The sequence below is a fragment of the Onychomys torridus genome, chromosome 23 (assembly GCF_903995425.1).
Source record: "Onychomys torridus chromosome 23, mOncTor1.1, whole genome shotgun sequence".
Classification (NCBI taxonomy): Eukaryota; Metazoa; Chordata; class Mammalia; order Rodentia; family Cricetidae; genus Onychomys; species Onychomys torridus.
The window spans coordinates 32779190-32800873 of record NC_050465.1 but is presented as its reverse complement, the minus strand read 5'-3'; the positions used below and the strand labels follow the sequence as shown (position 1 = coordinate 32800873).

The 21684-nt window shown below is 37.7% G+C and overlaps 1 protein-coding gene across 1 annotated transcript in view; it reads right to left on the bottom strand.

Moving 5' to 3' along the window:
- Positions 1 to 2325: 2325 nt before the first annotated feature.
- Col3a1 (collagen type III alpha 1 chain) overlaps positions 2326 to 21684 on the bottom strand; it is a 35983-nt gene continuing 16624 nt past the window's right edge. The window contains exons 14-51 of the mRNA XM_036173613.1: positions 21299 to 21343; positions 20628 to 20681; positions 20089 to 20187; positions 19540 to 19584; positions 19333 to 19431; positions 19089 to 19142; positions 18872 to 18979; positions 18139 to 18192; positions 17484 to 17582; positions 17112 to 17165; positions 16872 to 16970; positions 16510 to 16563; positions 16354 to 16407; positions 15979 to 16032; positions 15446 to 15499; positions 14919 to 14963; positions 14283 to 14381; positions 14089 to 14196; positions 13759 to 13812; positions 13126 to 13179; positions 12990 to 13043; positions 12301 to 12354; positions 11620 to 11727; positions 11294 to 11347; positions 10961 to 11014; positions 10607 to 10768; positions 10388 to 10495; positions 9186 to 9293; positions 8148 to 8201; positions 7957 to 8064; positions 7423 to 7476; positions 6841 to 6948; positions 6518 to 6571; positions 6313 to 6420; positions 5200 to 5491; positions 4062 to 4249; positions 3491 to 3733; positions 2326 to 2756 (exon numbers count right to left, since the gene is read on the bottom strand). Of these exons, the coding sequence (XP_036029506.1) occupies positions 2610 to 2756; positions 3491 to 3733; positions 4062 to 4249; positions 5200 to 5491; positions 6313 to 6420; positions 6518 to 6571; positions 6841 to 6948; positions 7423 to 7476; positions 7957 to 8064; positions 8148 to 8201; positions 9186 to 9293; positions 10388 to 10495; positions 10607 to 10768; positions 10961 to 11014; positions 11294 to 11347; positions 11620 to 11727; positions 12301 to 12354; positions 12990 to 13043; positions 13126 to 13179; positions 13759 to 13812; positions 14089 to 14196; positions 14283 to 14381; positions 14919 to 14963; positions 15446 to 15499; positions 15979 to 16032; positions 16354 to 16407; positions 16510 to 16563; positions 16872 to 16970; positions 17112 to 17165; positions 17484 to 17582; positions 18139 to 18192; positions 18872 to 18979; positions 19089 to 19142; positions 19333 to 19431; positions 19540 to 19584; positions 20089 to 20187; positions 20628 to 20681; positions 21299 to 21343 (3444 nt within the window). The 3' untranslated portion in view covers positions 2326 to 2609. The remainder of the gene's footprint in view (positions 2757 to 3490; positions 3734 to 4061; positions 4250 to 5199; positions 5492 to 6312; positions 6421 to 6517; positions 6572 to 6840; positions 6949 to 7422; positions 7477 to 7956; positions 8065 to 8147; positions 8202 to 9185; positions 9294 to 10387; positions 10496 to 10606; positions 10769 to 10960; positions 11015 to 11293; positions 11348 to 11619; positions 11728 to 12300; positions 12355 to 12989; positions 13044 to 13125; positions 13180 to 13758; positions 13813 to 14088; positions 14197 to 14282; positions 14382 to 14918; positions 14964 to 15445; positions 15500 to 15978; positions 16033 to 16353; positions 16408 to 16509; positions 16564 to 16871; positions 16971 to 17111; positions 17166 to 17483; positions 17583 to 18138; positions 18193 to 18871; positions 18980 to 19088; positions 19143 to 19332; positions 19432 to 19539; positions 19585 to 20088; positions 20188 to 20627; positions 20682 to 21298; positions 21344 to 21684) is intronic.

The window sequence follows — 21684 nt, the reverse complement described above, 5'->3', positions numbered from 1 at the left end:
GAACATAGACTTGGTTGACACCTCATGTTTGTTCAGTCAATCCAGTATAGGATTTGACATCCAGACATGTGAAAGCCCAAATGTAGTGTATGTGCTTTAGCAGTAATTTGGAACTAACACAGGTATTTTAGACAGAGAATTGCAGGCATATGTTCTGATTGATCGAATTCAGATCACCCCACTCAATGAGATGGGTCTCTGGGAAGGCAAATGTCTTTGGGTTTTCCATGATCAAGTAAGTTACATCAAATTGTAAGTTCCTTGCAGGGTGTTTAGATGCTTAGTTTAGAATGAGATGCTTAATAACGGTTATTCTATGCATTAAAGTGAATACTAAGTGTAAGTAGCACACAATGCATGTGTTATATTGATACCATGACACTTGAGCTGTAGATGCAGGAGGTAGGATGTTATACTTCATGTTCTTCTCTTGACAAAAACTAAAATTCTAATAAATCTGAATTCATATTCTTAGTTTGCATTCATTCTTTCCTTATGTCTGAAATTATTATGCATATGTAATTTATATGTAAATAATAGGTACAGAATGCACTATAACATCATAAATACACAAACTAAACATGTCCTAATGACAAAACAAGAGGCAGTTCACACAGACTGTTTCTGGGTTAATATTTCACTGGAAGGTTTTATTAGATATAAGGGTGTGTTGATTGTCCAAAGTAATGGATTTCCTTACTATTCTTAGTATTGTGCTAGCAAATACTACACTGGATTGTACTCCTAGCTCTACACACCAACTTGCTGGTGGCTCGGTTGTGCTGATGGTCCCTCTGTGTGTTGTTCTTACTGTTTTTGTTACCACAATTAACAACAGAATCAATCTGGACATTTGGCTTTATAATTGAATGTTTACCCACTCTGTATTACTAAGGAAAGCATTTCAAATTGAAAATGAAAATGAACAAAATATATTAAATGCATATGTGGAAGTCTCATAAAGAAATCTATTATTACTTGAACATGATAGCCATGCTTAAAATTCTAGCCTCCCAGGAGTCTAGGACAGAAGCATCACATTTCAGAACTCTTAACCTACACACTGATCTCGAGAGACATAGCAAGGAAGGCAACTTAGCAAAACCTGTCTCAAAAAAAAAAATTAGTGGTTTGTTTGAGAACTTGGACAAGAAAAAATTAAAAGTTACTTCAAGTATATTAATTGCAGTCACCAGTAGATACTTTGAAGTTACACCTGTTGGCCATTATTTTATATCTATTGATAAAATGGCCCCAATACCACCCTACTCACAGCTCCTGGTAATCATTTTTCTATTTCTCTTCAACATCTTCACACTGCACATGCAGGTATAGGGACCTAGGATTTGCATTGTGCTAGAGCTGATCACTTCCTGTTAACTTACTAGCGTCCTTTTTTAATTCCCACATGGAGGACATTCCAGTGTTCTCTCAAACTCTTTCTGGGGATTGGTCTCCTCAAATCTAGCATTCTCAGTTTTAAATAGCATTAATGTTTCTATTAAATATGATCTAAAATGTACAGAATTCACTAGGGCACATATCTTTATTTTGTACATATATGTCATGTTTTTAAATCATCCTCTAGAAAATTACTGAAGTTCTTGCGTGTAAACATGCCATTGTGAAATCGGTGAGAAGTGACAAAACAGGAATGTTTCATTAAGATATTTTATTATGAGTGACTGTAAGAGAGAAAAAATCAACACCCATATACAAGCTTACAAAAAATGTTTAAAGTATTCTCTGTATTATTGTGACAAAAGAAACCCCAAATTTGTTTTTTATTGTTGATTTTTACAGGATAAAGGGAGAAAGGCTCCTGTAGCATGCCAATTAATCTTTCTAGTAGATGACAGGGACAGATATTATGCATTTGTGGCTTGAATCAAGTTAACTAATTTTGACCTAGAGTTCTGAAAGTGAAAATACATTAGCACCATATCATATGTCTTTAAAGCCCTCCCAAATATTTGTAAGTTCACCAACATAACAGAGAAAAGCACCTTAAAAAGCATTGGTATCTACAATGAAGACAACTGTGCACTGAAAGCCCTTCTTCAAATTCCTACACTGCAGTCTGATTTTCTATTTCACCAACATTCTACATGTAACTGATGAAATTAGTAAGTTTTGTCAAGTTATACATAATGGTGCAGTCTTCTAGAACTCAGAATTTATCTGTCTGACCAGTTGAGGTAGTTAGAATAGGGAGGTCATTTCTAATTTCACCTTTGCCTTTTTGGAAAAGAAAGGTATTCTTTTGCTAGTGAGTGTGACCGTTGCTCTGCAGGTGGGTAAGAGTCCAAAGAATGTGACACAGTGTTATCATAAAAGTGTTGACATTTTATTTATTATAGCACCATTGAGACATTTTGAAGTTGGGACTGATAAAAAAAAATAAAACAAAAGCATTTGAACTGTACTGGGTGGATGGAAGGGCAAAAAAGATTGTATTCTCTTTTTGTCAAATTATACTTTTTTTTTCCAAAAATTTGGAAATAAATAACTGGAATTTAGAAGGTCACTTGCACTGATTGACAAGATTATAACAAGAAGAACACATGGATGCGGTTTTTGTTTTGCTGGGGTTTCAGATAGAGTTTGGCTTATAAAAAGCAAACAGGGCCAATGTCCACACCAAATTCCTGATCAGGACCACCAATATCATAAGGTGCAATATCTATGATGGGTAGTCTCAGGGCCTTGCGTGTTCGATATTCAAAGACTGTTTTGCTCCATTCCCCGGTGTGTTTCTATTCAAAAGAGAAAAATAAATTGTAAGAAAAGAGCCATGGCATTATAGTTACACAGATAATTTACTTAACTAATCATGTTGGAAAACTGTCTTCTACTCTGTAGTGCACATGGAACCTTCTAGACATATGGGAACTTCTTTATTTGAAGCTTTAATTCTCTTGGTTGATAAATAAAAATATTAGTCAAAGCCTGGTAAGACTCAATAGTTAACCCAGAAGGGGGATTGCCATAGGCTAACCCATTCTTAAGCCTGGTTCTGGTTGTTGCTTTCATATTATAGTTGCTTTAGTAAGAAGTGGGTGAGTCACTCATAATGGGAGTAGCTAGTGTTAGAAGTGAGTTCTCCTTTCAATAAATTATGAGAAAAAAGAATAGACTTTAAGACAGACTTTACATCTTTATATTTTTAAAAGAAATCAATGTCTGATAGACCTTATATAATAAATATTATGTATAATATACAGTAAATATCCCAGTTATTAGAGGTTTTATGAGTTTAAATTTCAATCATTTTCATTTCAACTGTTTTCCATCTAGAAGTTAGGGTATATTCAATTTTTGTAACGTTTAACATTTTCTAGAACAAATAGGTAGATGTTAAATAATTCATGCCACTAGGCAGCTTCTGTCTCCCTTATTGTTTCTGTTTCCTCTTGGCAAAAGTTTGGATGATTAAGCAACAAATTCTGACAATATTTGCCATCCTGCTTTCAAAGACAGTGTTACTTACAGCACAGCCATCCTCCAGAACGGTGTAAGTGAATTTGCTGTTTCCTTCAGCCTTGAATTCCCCTTCATTGGAGCCCATCAGCTTTAGAGACTTCTTGACATTGCCACTGGCCTGATCCATGTAGGCAATACTGTTCTTGCAGTGGTATGTAATGTTCTGGGAGGCCCGGCTGGAGAGGAGCCTGAGGTATGCCAGCTGTACATCAAGGACATCTTCAGGAAGATCAGGATTGCCATAGCTGAACTGTAACAAGACAAAAGAATATATCAAAGGTCACGACTGCAGCCTCAGGTAAAGAATTCATGCAATATCAGCAAAGATATTGCACTGTAAGTTCTTCATATATGTTATATGATTATATTTTATTGTATGCAGAAGTAAATGCCTTAGCGAATAAAGGTGTTTATACTCAACTGACCTTGTATAATTTAGCCTTTTATAGGAGTAATAGTTTTCTAACCAAACAAATGTTTGGGGTATTCTACTTAGCAACCATAAAGAAGTAAAAGGAAAAAAATTAAATGTCAGGTACATAGACATTCCCTGATTTAAAAGGTATATCTTTTCTTACCTGAAATCCACCATTCATAGATTCTCCAAACCAAACATGTTTCTTTTCAGCAGCAGAATCTGTCCACCAGTTCTTCCGTGGAACAGTCATAGGGCTGGCATTTATACATGTTTCCCCAGTTTCCATGTTACAGAACACTTTGATAGCATCCATCTTGCAACCTTGGTTAGGATCAACCCAATATTCTCCTGAAAAGTCACCAAAACAGATAATGGGAATTGTTTATAAAATTCAGAAGTGGAGCCTAGGCTGGAAGATATGCTTGTTTATTTGGTTCAGAGCATTGAGTGCTAATGCATTTTATGTAATATCTATCTATCTATATCTATATCTGTCTATCTATCTATCTATCTATATCACAGCTGGTTGATATTTCTGAAGTGAGAAGTTAGTAAGAACCATGTAAGAACAAAAATTAAAAATAATGTCATTGACTGATATATAGATTGGTGTGTTGTACTTGTATAAATCTCACTTTTGTTTTAAAGATAACATTTTAGTCCAGATTTACGGCACCATAGTTTAACTTAACTTATACTTATTTCCTATGTTAAGTAATGCCCAAAGGTTACTCTGAGCAAAAGCAGTAATCTATGTCAAGATATTTAAAAGATATTTCAAAATTTGAAAATAATAGACCAATTTTACATTGATTATAATAAATATATTTACTAATAAATATAAAATCATACATCCCATAGTAGATAAAAGACAGAAATGGTTTAAGGAAAAAAATTGAAATTTAATCATTGATTCATTAAAATGAATTCTAATAAATATATAATACAATAATCAAAATAATAAAATTATGCATATCTAACTATAGGAATAGAATCATATATGCCTTTTGATTTTTGTTTTTATATTTAGAAATATTTGTATTAAATTTTTTGTGATATTATCCTTAAATTTTCTTATATTTGAAATATTTTTCAATTATTTATATTATACTTCAAATTAGACCTTCAAATATTATTTTTACCCTTTACTATCAAGTGTTTTAAACTTAATTAACAATGTTTGAATAGTATAATGGCTTTAAAATATTTTCCATCAGAAAAATTTTCTTGGACAAATTCTAATAGAAGCAGTTTTCTCTGTAAGTTTATAGCCACAAGTGATAAAGACTCAAACATACCACTCTTGAGTTCTGGGTGGCAGAATTTCAGGTCTCTGCAGTTCCGAGCAGGGTTTTTACGAGAACCATCAGGACTAATAAGACTCTCTATTTGTCCATTAACAGATTTGAGTGAAGACATAATCTCCTCGGTGTTGATCTTGAAATCCATTGGTTCATCACCATAATATGGTGAAAACCCACCAGCCTTTTCACCTCCACCTCCAAGGGCAGCAGCACCTCCACCACAGCAAGGACCAGGTGCACCAGGAGGTCCTGGGGGGCCTGGCTGCCCAGGGTGTCCTGGCGAGCCCTAGGTGAGTAAAAATACTCACATTGAAGTGTTTTTCTTGGATCTCCACTGAAGGACTGCCATTTGTCTAGGAAAATGGATTGTAAGCAATCCACATATGTTCCCACAATGACTTTAATTTAAAAATGTAGATGATTTTGTAGTCTCATGATTGTCTATTTATAGTATATGTAATTCATTACCAACAAATACATTATTTTATTATGTAAGAATAAACAGGATTGAGCACAAACTTCATCATTTCTCCTGAATAAAGACGTAAGCAAACAACCCAGAAAGCACAATTCAAATACTGGCATGAGAAAGAATAAAACAGGGACTTAATCTTCTGGGATCCAATTTCCCATTACCACCATATCTTTGTGCTTTCAACTTACTGGTTTTTCATTTGCCACATGTATATTTGTGAAAAAAAGTGGTTTGTTACTACATTTGCCCCAAAGCCGTGGAGTATGAAGGCACTAGCCGTCATTCTATCAGCAGCAAGACAGGAGCTGGAAAAGTTGTTTAATAGTAATATCTCTACAAAAATTAAAATTATTTCTATGAGTTCTTTGGTGTGAGGTCAGCATGGCATAGTTATTTGGTTAGCTGAACAGATGTCATTATATCAAAATATCACTCATAAAACTATAATTTTTTTCTCCAAGTTGCTGTGGCATAAAAAGTCTTAATGTAATCAAGACTGTTGAATTAACCCTCCTTTTCTAGAGTAAGTGATTACACTGTACTCAACTGACTGCCAACGTTAAAAGCAAGGCTGTGTTTGAGAAACAATGGACTACAACAAATTAAATCACGTGTACGTGAGCAGCATTTACCTCAGACCCTCTTTCACCTCTGTTTCCTCGAGGTCCTGGCGGTCCAATGGGACCTGGATGCCCACTTGTTCCATCTTTTCCAGGAGGCCCATGTGGTCCAACTGGTCCCTTAAGAAACGAACATCATGTTATGATGCTAGAATATATCCCTGCAGTGTAAACATTTTGAAATGTGCACCTTCTGATGTACTTCGATGACACTTACTCTGGGACCTGCAGGTCCAGGACTACCAACTGCACCCTGGTGACCGGCAGCACCCTGGAAAGCAAAGAAAGATAGAAACCGCTAAATAACTCCCACAGCTTAGGGAAGGGACTGTCAAAGACCATTCCAGAATGCAATGGTCATGTTGAACTATACTTCTCTTATTCACTTCATTTTTTCATGTCAAACCATTATTTTCAATAAGCTCTTGAGTTCATGTCTCATCTCTTCTAGTTTATAAGTTTAGAGGTGGGAAGTGTTCTAGTCTGAGTCTCTGATCAGTCATGCAGTGAAGGAGTGCTTGCAAAAGTGGATACACTTACAGGAGAACCTGGGGGGCCTGGATTGCCGGGGAATCCTCGATGTCCTTTGATGCCGTTGGAACCACGCTCACCAGTTTCGCCCTTGTCACCTCGTGGACCCTGGGGACCCTATAGAAATATATTTCAAATTAGGGTCATTAGTATACAGACATATTGAGAGAATAAAATCTAATTCATAATAAGCCTATTATGATTTACAGAATTCTATTAGCTTTATAATAATAAATCTGTTATATTATATAGCATTCTACTTGTTTGTTGTAATAAATGTATTATATTCTATAGGATCCCATTAGCTAGAAATCCCCATCCAGAGATACTTCATAAATAACAAAGATTATTTCAGTTTAAATTTTGGATTGGTAATTGCAGTCCTCATAATTGATGTCTGTATGATTAGCTACATGGAACTTGCAGTTTAGAAGCTGAACTGTTTTCTGTACCATCAAATATGTTTGTATTTTCTCCATAGTTATGTATCTGTCATCCTAACCATTTTCTAGACATTTCAAAAAGCAGCAGCATGTTTTCACACACTAAAATGAGTTTAAGAACACAATAGCACAAATACTCAATACTTACAGGAGCACCCCGAGCTCCAGCAGGTCCTGGAGCACCAGAAGGACCAGCAGGCCCCTAGGAGGTAAACAAACAGGTGAGCACCTGCGTGGGGGACTGAGCACAGTCACTCACTCAACTCCATCTAAGAAGTTGAGTGTAGGGAGGACAGGTGGATCTGAGAGGAATAAGGGAGGGGAAACATGATTAAAATACATTGTATAAAAAAATTAACTAAAAAATTTAATTTAAAAATTAAATATAATGAACAGTTCTGAAATTTCACAAAAGTGAAAATAGTCCTCCTAGCTTCATTGTGGTGAGATAATAGTACACATACTATTATTGGCTAGGATTGCCCTATCCTTCAAAATCTGTTCCCTTCCTCCATCTTTACAAAGGAGTCTAAAATAAAAGAAGCAGGGAAAGAGTTCTGTTAATTCTGACTGCATTCCTGCAGCACAGACAGATCAGGATGGGCAAAGTAACGTCCTACCCCGACCCCAGTCTCTTTCTGGGGACACCGGCACAGATGCAGAAGAGCATATCAGAACTCACGGTTTCGCCTCTGTCTCCACTTTTCCCAGATGGACCAACAGGACCAGGAGGGCCTGGATGACCAGGAGCGCCGGGGGCACCTGGAGAACCATTTTCACCCCGATCACCCTGGAACACATTCACAATTTCACTTAACTACGATGCCCATCGGATTTAATTATGCATGTCTACCGTACATGGGTTTGTTATACCTTGCCACCGGGAGATCCATCTCGTCCTGGCTGACCGTCTGATCCAGGGTTTCCCTGGTTAAAAGGGGAGGAGGAGACAGATGACTTGAAATTATCCAAATAATATACAAGCCTTTTATTCCTTTTAAAGATGATGCCTAATTAGTATTCACAGTATTAGATACCATTATGGCATTTTTGAACAAATAACATTTTAGTAAATTTTTCTTCCCTCTCATGTCCTATCTCCTTGCTGCCCCTGTCTCCCAGTGGAAGCAAAAGGTTGTTTGTGGTGACAAGAAGTTCCATATATTACAATGTGGCTTAACTCTTTGAAGAATTATAATTCTTTGGCAGACATGTAGGATGTCTATTTTCTTAAAATTTCACAAAATAATGTGAGGAGAATAATAATATAAAAAAGACCTTAAAATGGTATTTACAGTACAGCTAACAAATAAATTTTGAGAAATGCAGATCTATAATTATGATGGAAATCTAAAATTAAAGTTTACTTAATATTTCCACATTAAATATAGCTCTCAAAAATCACATAGCACCCTGTTAAAATGTATTTTGTTAATGTAAATATTAATTGAAAAATTAAGTATAATTATTAATGCATAAAGAATATTTTATACAAAATTTTATGTTGTAATTTTCTTTATTAACCTGTTTCCTAAATCAGTTAAGCAGTTGCATTTTCCTCATTAATAAATTTATTGGGAGATATTATTGGTCATAGACTTTTATACTATTCTAACTTAACAACAGGATGATTATCAGAGAGGAAAAGAGAACTTGGTCACATGGACCTATATCTATATTTTCACAGACATGAAGTGTTTTTTAACTACTATTTGAATCTCAGACTGCAGAGATGGTTCAGTGGCTAGAGGCACTTGTGACTAAATCTGATGACTGGAGTTCAGTCCTGGGGAGCTACATGTGTACACACACAAACAAACAACTGAGTAAATATAATTGAGAAAGAAGGTAGATCAAACAATTTTGAATTTTAGCTAACTGGTTGAACATATTCTCTGCATTGCTACTTACATCCCTCCCAGGTTCACCAGCTGTACCAGGTTGACCAGGAAGGCCTTGGGGTCCAGGAGGACCTCGTTCCCCATTATGGCCGTTGGTTCCCGGTTTTCCACTTTCACCCTGTGTAAAAAGAAATAAAAGACATTTCACGTTAAGACACCCACTAGTAGAGTGTTACAAGATTTATTTATTTTTGGAGGGGGGAAATGTGTTTTATTCAATTTCTATTGATGTCCAACTTTCTTGAAACTATGTCCTTCATAAGAGAAAAATTGGGAGAGCAAGCTTTTTGTGTGTTTTCCTAACTGCACAGTGAATTAGAATGGCAAAAAGCTCTTTTAAGAAATGTGATTGTCACCTGTAATCCCAGCACTCGGGAGGCAGAGGCAGGCGGATCTCTGTGAGTTCGAGGCCAGCCTGGTCTACAAAGCGAGTTCTAGGACAGCCTCCAAAGCTACAGAGAGACCGTGCCTCGAAAAACAAAGAAACAAACAAAAAACAAAACAAAGCAAAAAAAAAAAAAAAAAAAAAACCACCCCAAAACCAAAAATGTGATTGTGAGGAACAAAAACTTATGAGTAGAGAAATAGATATAATAATGACACCATCATCTTGGTGACGATGAAAATCAGGATTTATTAGAATCTTGCTAGATATGCTAATTCCTATCAAATTTCCTGCTATTATTTTTCTGACATATTTTGAAAATGGTGAATGAAGTGTCACATTATGAAATTTGATACAAATGGAATTGTGTTAGCTTACTTGCTGAATGCACATTTCAGATACTAAGCACTATAATGTTATGGCAACGTCAGTGAAGGAAAACCAAGAATGTGCAAAACGACTTGATGGGATGGGTAATTGACATCAGTTAAAGCCTTCTGCGCGAATGAGCTGAAACAGTTTCTCCCTTCATAGTTATAGTGAATAAATTGAAGAATGCTCACAAGTTTCCTCACAGTGGCATTTGAAAAAGCAAGGTTTTTTTTCTGTGATATTGGCTTGTCTGTGTATGTATATTCAAGGCTTGTTTATGACTTGCTTTGCCTATATATTTTGGAATGAATTAATAAAAGTTTTCTTTTTGCAAACCTAGAAGTGTCAGGAAGGTCTGCTTTTTGACATTGACCAGAAATCATCTCATAGCTGATACAGTGAACAAATCTCTGCCTCTAATAAGAGAAACAAGAATCTAGTGCAAGGTCACTTACCTTGATACCTTGAGGCCCAGGGCTGCCCCTAGGACCTGGCATGCCTTGTGGTCCAGCTAGACCTCGTGCTCCAGTAAGCCCTGCAATTCCAAGTGGGCCTGGGGATCCCTGTTGCGATAGATAAGGAAGACTAAGCTCAACTCTACACAGTTATATTTCCCTTATTAAATTTGTTATAAAAAATATATGGTTGATCAACAGAACAACAGAGACACTCACAGGAGGTCCCTGAGCACCAGGTGGTCCCTTCTCTCCAGGTTGGCCAGCATCGCCTTTTGGTCCAGCAACTCCAGGGTTGCCAGGAGAACCACTGTTACCAGCAGGACCTGGAGGGCCGTCCTTGCCAGGAGCACCGCTAGGCCCTGGAGGGCCCGGGTTACCCTGCAAATAATTGAAATTTAAATATGCACATAATAGTTTTTGTTTTGTTTTGTTCTTGTCTTTGCCTTTTACTTATTTTCAATTTCATATGGGATTTGGCAGATGCTTATCAAAATACCACTTCCTCATTCTAGATATATGAAGTCTTTCTCCAAGATATATCAAAAAAAGGCTGGAAAGTACTTTACTTACATTGTTGCCAGGAGGACCAGGAAGACCACGCCCACCAGGAAAGCCAGCAGCACCCTGTGAAATGGAAACACACTCATTAGTGCAACACTGAAACATGAATCTGTGCACACACAAATATGAAGATAAGGAATGGGCCAGGACCTGAATTCCATCTTAAGGTTATTTATGGTTTGCCCCCTCTGCTTCAAATCCACACACTGCTACCAACGACTGACTGACATTCACTTTTTCTCCGTGGTTCTAGTGTCATTGGGTGGTCTTTGAGTAGATTGGACTCAATAAATCTTTTCAGTAAGGATTCATAGAGTGATAGGTAAGAGGATCAGTACTCACAGGACCACCAGGACTGCCACGTTCACCCTTGACACCCTGAGGACCAGGAGGACCCTAAACACAAAAGGGAGGAAAGGCATATTAAGCAGAGCACTGAAATAAAAATATGACAAAAGCATTAAGCATTAGGAAACTAGTAACATTCCCTTGAAGAGATTTAAAATAGCTCACGTATGATCATATCTGGACTACTGAATCCAAAATTCAAATTAAGGACTATATTCTTATAGAGATTATATTCTCCCATAATGCAAAAATCTTACATGGAATGTTGAATTATTAATAAACCAAAATGTTTTATGGAATTGTTTAGGAATAAGACTTACAGCGGGTCCAGAACCTCCAGCGGGCCCTGCAGGTCCAGGAGCACCTCCTTCACCCTTCTCTCCAGGGGCACCTCTTTCTCCTTTAGCACCCGGTTCGCCATTCTGTCCCTGCACATAGCAACAGCGACAGCCTGTGAGCCGACTTCCTTCACGATGCACTTCTTTAGAACATAGAAATATGTTTAAAGCTGGGAAGATGTTGCCATCAAAAAGGAATAGAAGGCTCTCTGAAGACATGACAAAGCAAGATCAGTCAAAACATTGTGAGAGAAGAAGAGGAGGAGGAAGAGGAGAAGAAAGAAGAAGAGGAGGAGGAGGAGGAGGAAGAAGAAAAGAAGAAGAACAAAGAGGAAGAGGAGGAGAAAGAAGAGGAGGAAGAGGAGGAGGAGGAGGCATGATTTGCCATTAGGGAGAAAGTCTTTCCAAGGGCTGTAAATTTGAAAGTGAGCATCATGATGTTGCATTGCCTCCTTGTCAAAGCATAAAGGAGGATTGATGTTTAAGCTGCCTGAAACTTAAACATTGAAAATTAAGTAAACGTTAACTTAAAAACTGGTGAAGTAACTTCAAAGGGGAAAGAGGCTGAAGAAAGACCAGAACCAGAATAACTTGTATATGCTAGTTTTCAGCAAGATGGTAAAATGGGCACTGTGACATTCATGCTTAGACATCCATACTTACAGGAGCACCTGGGAAGCCAGCAGGTCCCGGAGGCCCATGTTCACCCCTCTCACCCTGAAGGGAAAAATGCTGTTAGTCACAGTGAAGACCTTCCCCACACGGATCATGCAGTGTCTTCCTTTCATGGGAAAAGTGCTAATGCAGCACAGTTGAACCTAAAAGTCTTGTCACTTCTCATCAAAATTAGAAAGGAACACCAGAACTATTGATTTTTTCTGTCTCTGGACTGTGCTGCAAGTTGCGAGAAATATGTCTTCAAAGTGTTCAGATATGAATACATTTAATTATATAACTTCTAATTATACAGTATTTAAACTAAGGCAAAAGGTTAGGACATCAATTAATACATTGATTAAACAAAAGCACAGGCTGCAGCTTTGAGTTTCAAGCCTTTTTAAAGGCAAAGGATCTTTTTATCTGGAAGATGCTTCTTGCAAAGTTTAAGAAATGATCATTTAGAAATGTATAGTATTTTTCAATTTATATACTTTCCCCGGAGTTATTCAGGAAATGAAATACTTTAAAATAACCTCATGTGGATTTTAAAATTTTTAAATATTTTCTTGCATTGCTTGTATTTTAAAGGTAGAGCCAAGCATGAGGAGCAGAGTAGCAGCGGCAAAGCTACTAAAACAAGACAATCATCTGTGTGGGGTTAAGAGTATGTTGAAAATGCATTTAACACTTACCGGGCCACCTCGAGGTCCAGCTATACCGGGAAGTCCAGGGGCACCACCTTCACCCTGAGAAAAGGTCAAAGGATGCTGTCATTGTTCTGTATCTGCTAGAGCAAAGGTTGACTTTTGTTTCCAATAGTGTCGTTACCTTATCTCCAGGCTGACCAGCTGGGCCAGGGGGGCCAATAGGACCAGTAGGACCCTGCAGAAAGATAGGTTTGAGAGAAATGAACATCATTTCTTGTGTTAATCAGAGTATAGAGACACTCATCTACTAAAGTGGATAGGTTTTGTTCTCTTGTAGCTCAAATGATACCTTCATTGCTATGTATGAATATTAGAAAGCCTAGTAAGTTCAATATTCTGTGAGTATGATCATAGAAGGTAATTTAATTCAGTGAGTTCACTGATTCATTCCTGTTTACCTTTATTAGAGAAGATAAATAAAATGTGATGTGAGATCTTATAATATATTTAAAAAAATATTTCTTAACAATATTAATTACTTTGGATTTTGTTGGCTCATTATGATAGTCATTCCTGGCTTTTGATTTTTATATTAAGGATTCTCTTCATCCTTATGGCACTGTAGAACTATTAGGGAGTGATAGATACAAACTAGGAATTTAAAAATCATGTGATTAGTGTCTTTTTAATGTCTAGAATGTGGTGACATGGTTTCATTTAATGAGAGTAGTTTTTGAAACAGTGGAAGCTGAAGTATGGTATACCACATATTGCATATTATCAATACCCATTTCTCAGAAATATGAATACTCACCCTTGGCCCATCCTTTCCTGGAGCTCCATCAGCACCTGCACCCCCTGGTTCACCCTGCCAAACAAAAGCCAGTGTCATCACCCAGTGAAAGTTGAAAAAGAAGGGAAGCCCTCAGGATTTGTTGGCTTTAAAGTTGGTAGTTTGATTAATAATTGCTGGAGGACTCTATGCCAAATTTCACTTAAAATAAAATAGCAATAATTTTGAAATTAGTTTCTAGTAATATAGCTTTCCTTTAATCTACAAAGTTTGGGTTTTTGTTTGTTTGTTTGTTTGTTTGTTTGTTTTTTGTTTTTTTTTTTTTTAGAAACAAGATAAAACAATCAGTACCTTTTCCCCCTTTGGACCAGGACTCCCAGGACCTCCTCTCTCTCCAGGCATCCCTTGTAGACCAGGAGAACCGGAAGTACCAGGGGGACCAGGGGGACCAGCAGGGCCCTGCAATGAAAAGATGAACGGCAGATGACAAGAAAGCAACAAAAATATATCTTCTAAAGTTCAGGGCAATCAGAAACTACAGTTACCTTTCCTCCCTCAGGGCCAGGGGGTCCAGCTCCTCCTCTAAGACCCGGGGTCCCTGCATTTCCAGGGGGTCCACGTTCTCCAGGGGCACCGGAGTCACCCTATCAGTGAAAATGTAATATCCACATTAGAAGCACATTATTAGAGAAGAAAAACACTGTAAATTATGTAATTTTGATTGTCTACTAGGTTTTTTAACTTATACTCCTTAATAGTTTTGAAATTTTTATGAGTATAAAACTTTGATGAGTTGATTGAGAACAGGAATCTTTAACAAGTATAAAACAATGAAATGTGTATGTGTTCTGGTTAAGGTAAAAGTGTCTTTGAAGTAATTACTGTTATTATTCATAGAGGTAAAGTTTACATTTCTTCCAGCAGGACAATCTCTGTAGGAAACCCATGTATGTATTAGCGGCATTTCTTCTTGAGTGGCTGAGGCTGTGGTGCTTGTTAATGTTAGAGAAACAGACTATGCCAATGGAGCAAGTGCAATGCATTGGAAATACTTGCAGTGTGCTTATGTGGATTTACCTTCAAGGCAAAGAACCTTTTGGTTCAATGTACTAAAAGAAAACAAAAGTGTTCCCCTAATCAGTCGCTCCATAGCATAGTTAAAAAGTTCACATAGAAATTACCTTGCCACCAGGAGCTCCAGGCGCACCAGCTTCACCCTTAGGACCCTAGAAGATCAGCATTATGTATGGTAAGCATTTGGCAGTATCCTTTGCACAAGTAATAAGCAACATCAATATCTGCTGTGCCTGTATGTTGTACAATTGTTTGAATCTCAAAGCTATGCACTTAATTAACTCTGTTGTTTTATAGAAAAATTTAAACTGTATGAATGACATTATAAGTAACTCATTTTTGTTTTGTTGTTGCTTCTGAGACAGGGTCTCATGTAACCCAAACTCGTTATGTAGCCAAGGATGACTTTGAACTTATCAGAAGTTCCTTAGCTAGATAACTTACCAAAGGAATGGACAGACAGGTGGGTACTGCTCTGCTAACGATCTAACAGAGGGTTACACATGCTAGCAAGCCATTCTTTCAGTTGATCTACGTCATCAAAACTCAGATACTAGGGCATACAAAGTTAATAGATAAATGCTTTTGATTTTCTATGTAGTTGCTAACTTTTAAAAAATAAAGTGCAACTTACTGGTTCACCTGGCTTTCCATTTTCTCCTGGAGGACCGCTGGTACCAGGTATTCCCTGCAAATGAAGAGTAACATTGTGTGATCACTTCAAACATGGCTTTGTGAAAGCTTTTCACATGTAAACATATTTTTCAAAGTAGTACATGACATGATTTTCATATTTTTTAAGGTATAGAACGTTTGCCCGATTTAAACTAATGACAGAGTGATTGTGCCTTACAAACCTGTGCTCATACCTGTGTTTTTGTTTCTGTATATACAGATGGATTGATGAATAGGAGAAGATGAATTTAGCTACATTGACTTTTTATTGTGATAGAAAGCATATAGAATTGTAGAAGCTCAGTTTTTTTTAATAGCTTTACATGTACATTCTAGAATAGTCGTAGAAGAAACTACTATTAACATTTTGTTTCCAGTGAACAAGTAGCATGGTGACAAAAATTTTGAAGTATATGGCACAAAAATAGGTATGAAATGGAAATATGGAATTGTCTGTGAAAAGCTAATAACATTCAAAGAATAAGCTCTTACTTGTAATCCTTGAGGACCAGGGGGTCCGGACTCTCCCTTGTCACCAGATGGGCCCTATATTGAGAAACAAAATAATAGACTCGATTGTAAAATTGTCCTTTCCTGGTTAGCCTACAGTTCACATCTCCACAGGCCTATTGCTTACTTTAAGAGTTAAGAATATGAAGATTAGGGAAAACTTGGGCTATAGAAGATACTCAAGGCAAGTTAAGTGCAACAGACAGTTAATGTCAGCATTTAACTCAAAAACAAAATAAGGAAGTGTAGTAACTGTTTGGTGAAGTATTATAACACAGTGAAGCAATAGCATAATTTCGGAAGGCTTGCCCTGCTCTACTTCCACTCTGCCTCCACTTCAGTTATGTAAGTACTTACAGTAGGGCCTGGGGGACCCTGAGGTCCAGTTTCACCATTTTTTCCAGCAGGACCCTACAACAATGACAGGGAAGCAGAATTAATACATGAAGCCAGTTCTGGGACTGGAGATGACTAAATTGCTTAGCTAGCCAGAAAAAGACAAAAGCCACCTACTGGAAGGCCAGGTCCTCCAGGGCCACCCCGTTCTCCATTCTTGCCAGGAGCACCCTAAAGAAAAGGGCAAGTATTTACACAAATAAAAAAAGTAACCAAAGTCTAAACCCCATTTTTTGATCCTTCTACACATGCAAAGTTACACACACATACACACACACACACACACACACACACACACACACACACAAACACACACACACATGAGTCAATTATACATTTGTCTCTGACATGCTACTCAACTTCACATATTCTTCCAAGTTTGAGGAAGACACTAAGTCTTGGGTATCTTTGCATTTTCATATAGAAGATGAAAGGCCATCTGTCAAGTATTTATTGGAGAAAGCAATGGTAGCACTTACATCATTTCCTTTAGGGCCAGGGAAACCCATGACACCAGGCTGACCCCGGGGGCCAGATGGGCCAGGAGGACCAGGGCGGCCACTTTCTCCTTGACTTCCCTAGTAAGAAAAACAACTGCCTTAGTCAGACTTTGATGAACACATAATCAAAGTATAATGTACATACACATATTCAAATCTAGCCAAAGGATGCATTCCCTTTTTTTACTGGGCTAAAAGGCACATCATAATTGTACATACGGGAGGTCCTGGTTTCCCATCATTGCCTGGTCCTCCTGGGCTTCCGGGCACACCCTAAATGAAAAATATACAAGTCAGGTAACTTAAAATAAAAAAGTACAACATATTCAACTTTACCAATTTTGATATTCTCATGTTTAGATGTAGCCTTGTAAATATACTCTCTATTTTCTGTTAAAAAATTCATCTTAGTCAAATATTGAATTTTCTTTTATCTGTCTTAACCCACGTTTTCTTAAAGGAATTTGGCTTGTTTAGTTTGAGCCTTCTGAAAGACATCGTCTGGTTGGAGTTGGTTTTGATCAGTCATCATCTGCATTGTCTTTCTTCTTACTATATTACAGTGTCATTCAAACAATTACGTCTCCTTACCCTCAGTCCTGGGCCACCTGGGGCTCCATCTCGTCCAGGCTCTCCAGCCACTCCTCGGGGCCCTGCAGGACCTGGGCCACCACGCTCCCCAGCAGGACCCTAAGTTGTAAGATAACAAATCTTAGATATTTTTGATTAACTTAGACGATGACCCTCTTAATCAATGACTAGTGGAGTTATTTGACTTCTCAAGGAGAGTTGTTCCTGTTGTTGAGTTCTGCTCTTTAAGACCATGTGGTTTATCCTGGAATGTCATGTTGGGGAAAAAAAAGTTGAGGGAACTGTGAAGAATATCCCATGCTTGTAACAAACATTGTTACTTGGACTTAGCTATATGTGTATGGTGTATGTGTGTTTAAAGTTAAGCATCATTAATGGTTAGAAGTTACTTTAGAGATTTCATTGCACTTGCAGGGGCTTTCTCTAGTTCTTATGGTGTCATTGGGATTAGTGATTCTCACTCAGGACAGCTGAGGTGACTTCACTCATCACCAAGCCCAGCAAGTAATGAGACAGGGACTAAAGACATGAGGAGATGATTTGTATTTTGTTATCCTGATACAGCCTCTCCAGATATTTATCTTTCCATTAATGGGATAATGTATAGAAGAAATAGCTATTCATAGTAATGACATTTAGGAACTGAAGTGTTTACCTTTTCTCCTGGGATGCCATTTGGCCCTGCAGGTCCTCGGAAGCCAGGAGCACCCTGGAAACAATGACAGTTAAATATTTCAGTCTAAAAGATTAGAACTTGTTCAAAATTCATGGGTAGCAATACAGATATTCTTATGTTCTTTAAAGTTCTTTAAACAGGAGTTAGGTATTAATTTAGTGGTAGAGCATTGCCCACCAAGTACAGGTCATAGGGTCACTTCCCAGAACTGAAAAGATAAAACTAAAGAAGACAAAACCAAAACTCTGAGACCATAAAAAAGACCAAAGCACAGAACAACTAATCAACCAAATGCACAAACAAAACAGAAATAAGCAAACTGAAACTCTTTAGGGTTTTAAGTTTAAATTGAGTACTCAAAGATAATTTACAGAAGGGTGTGTGTGTACACCTTTAATCCCCACACTTGTGAGGCAGACTTAGGTGAATCTCTAAATTTGAGGTCAGTCTGTAGTGAAACACTGTGTAAAAGCAATTCACTATTACAGGATTTTGTTATCTTTTAAACTGGTGGGATGGTTCATACCTCTAATCCAAGTACTAGGGGAAGCTGGAGCAGGAGGATTGCCATGAGTTTGAGACTAGCTTGGGCTACAGAGTAAGGTCCAAGCCAACCTAGTCTATGAATAAGACGCTGTCTCAACAAACAGGAAAAAAAAATATCAAAGGTTGCTGTTCCCTGGAGGTGAAGCAGGTTACTATGGAAGCCTACCCTTTCTCCAGCGGCTCCTGGAAGTCCATTTGCACCAGGTTCCCCAGGGGATCCATCTTTGCCGTCTTCACCCTTAGGTCCTGGGATTCCTGGGGAACCAGCTTCTCCCTAAAAACGCAAAGAATTGCGGTGAAATTTAGTAGAGAAACTTTCACCTATTATCTTCTCTTTGCACAGTAGTTTTCTAAGTAGCCAAGCATGTTGATTTAGTACTGACCCGTTCACCACGAGCTCCTGGCTCTCCCTTCGCTCCGTTCTTGCCGGGTTCACCCTAAAAATGGAAGAAAATCTCTATGTGAAAAAACGAAGAGGATTTAACTAACAAAATCATAACCAGCCGGATGTTACATAGCTAGAGGGAGAGCCATATAAACTCAGCTGAGAAGGAGCAAAAGGACTGTCAGTAGTTTGTTGTGAGAGTTAAGTATGAACTTCCAAGCATTGAAGGAGAGGGGACTTACTGAAGGACCTCGCTGGCCGGGTACACCGTTAGTGCCAGCTGGTCCAGGGGGACCCCTAGCTCCCAATAGGCCAGGAGCTCCAGGAATTCCAGCAGGACCCTAAAAACAACACAAACACCAACATTAGCCATGAATGGACCTTCTTTTCTGCCATCAGACTTAAAGACATAAATCGGTGTGGGATGAGTGGAGGGTGGCCCAGCTTACCATTTCACCTTTGCCGCCAGGACTGCCATTGTTTCCGGGAGGGCCCTAAGTCGTATGAGGGAACAGAGCGGATTAGCAGGAATGCCAATAGCAGGCATGTATTTGGAGTTCTTTGTTTAGGGAATATATATACGTATTGTAGAGAATATGTTATTTCTCTAACATTAGCACAACATATAAAAGTAGGAAAACTAATTATGAATTGTCAGAAATAATGTGTACTTGATTTAAATGATTAAATAATTCATGAATAAGAGAAATTTTCTGTTTTGTTTATTTTCTGTTTATTTTTGGTTATTGTGGTTACTGTAGGCAATCTGCCTAGCTTCGGATAATTAACCTATCCATTCTCTACTTTGTGCTATGTTAATGTAAAATTCATGAATTCCAGACTGCACAAACTCCTGTTTCCAATACTGATTGAATTATGATAGAGTGTGAAACTACACTTTTTCAAGGAATCCATTTTGATTGCTAGCAATGTTGAAGCATGCTTCGAAGAAGTAAGCCTAGCAGCTTGGCTGCTCTCAGGCCTTATCTGCTACTTACAGGAGGGCCTTGAGCACCAGCATGTCCTTGTGGTCCAGGTTCCCCTCTTTGTCCTGGAGATCCATTTGAGCCAGGGGATCCTGCCGGTCCAACTTCACCCTAAAGAGTCAAATCCCAACATCTCAGTTCTTTCCATTTCTAATAGTGTAGTTTACCTTTCAGTTCAGCATTTCCCTAAAGCGATAGTACTATGGTTAAATATTATAATAAAATAAAAGATCATCAATCATAAAAACAGGACAAGTGTAGCTATGGGCTTGCTCATGATCTAGTTGTTTCCCAGAAAGAACCTGAAAAAAGGCAGAAGTCATCAGAATAAATATCAGAATGGTAGATTATTAATGATTATATATGTGTACATGTATATACATATGGATCAAGATTATATATACATATATTAGAATTAAGAATAGGGCATTAAAGTTCTCTGTAGATAAAAATATAGATTTGATTATTTTACAAGTCAACTTTGAGAAGTAATCCAAAGCATTTTTGTCTATAAGATATTTATATATTCTTCTAAAGAATTACATGCTTACCTTAGCACCAGGGGATCCAGGGAATCCTGCAGTTCCGGGAGGACCAGGGGGACCCTATAAACAATGTATAATGTACATGTAATGAAATTGGTTAGACTGAACACCTAGAATAACAATCAAATGAAGCCTCCTAGGAAATGATACGTGAATAATCTAAAATACAGAAGACACCATGTGAATGAAAGAGCATTTGCCATTCACATGAGTATTCTATAGAGGAAGAGTGTGTAAGAAGAGGGTTAAATCTGAGGTGAGAACATCTGTATTTCTCTCCACTTTTCCATACATTCTGTGACTGTGCAGGATACCTACTCCTGAGCTTTTATACTCTTATTTACCACATAGAGGTAGTATCACCATCTATTTTGCATGTCTCTTAATTGGCATGTCCAGTATTGGATATTAAACACAAATGCATATTAAATACATGTCAGCAAGTGACTGGGAATAATGGTCATAGCTAAAATGGAGGTATGGTTTATTGGATCAGTATCAATTTGAATGATATCTTGATGGATACCATTGAGTACTACAAATTGTTTTCATTTTTAAGATTAAAAATAGTCATCAAGAGGCAATAAGGGTTTGTTACATAATAATATGATATCAAATATATCATCCATAAGCTCTAAGTACTTTGGAGCAAAGCAGGTAGATGCAAAGTTACTTACTGGTTGGCCATCACTGCCCCGAGCACCATCATTGCCTCGAGCACCCTAAAATGAGAAGTTTGTCTCAATTATTTTCTTATTTATGAAAAGTTAATAACTTATAATGTCTGACTACAATTTAAGATGGGATGAACTGAATTGTCCTCAAATATATTAAAATCCACTTACTCTCACATATTTTTAGAGTTAGTGTTAGGCTGTTGAGACACCACACTGGTGGTACCAAGCAGGCCTGAATTCTGGGTTTTCACAACTGAATCCAGATATGTGGCTTTAGTGAATGTAGGAAACTGACACCCCACATCAACTGACATAATCAGCAGAGAGATCAAATGCAAGACATTCCTTTAATTATCATTGCATCCAAATCTTGAGTGAGCTTATTT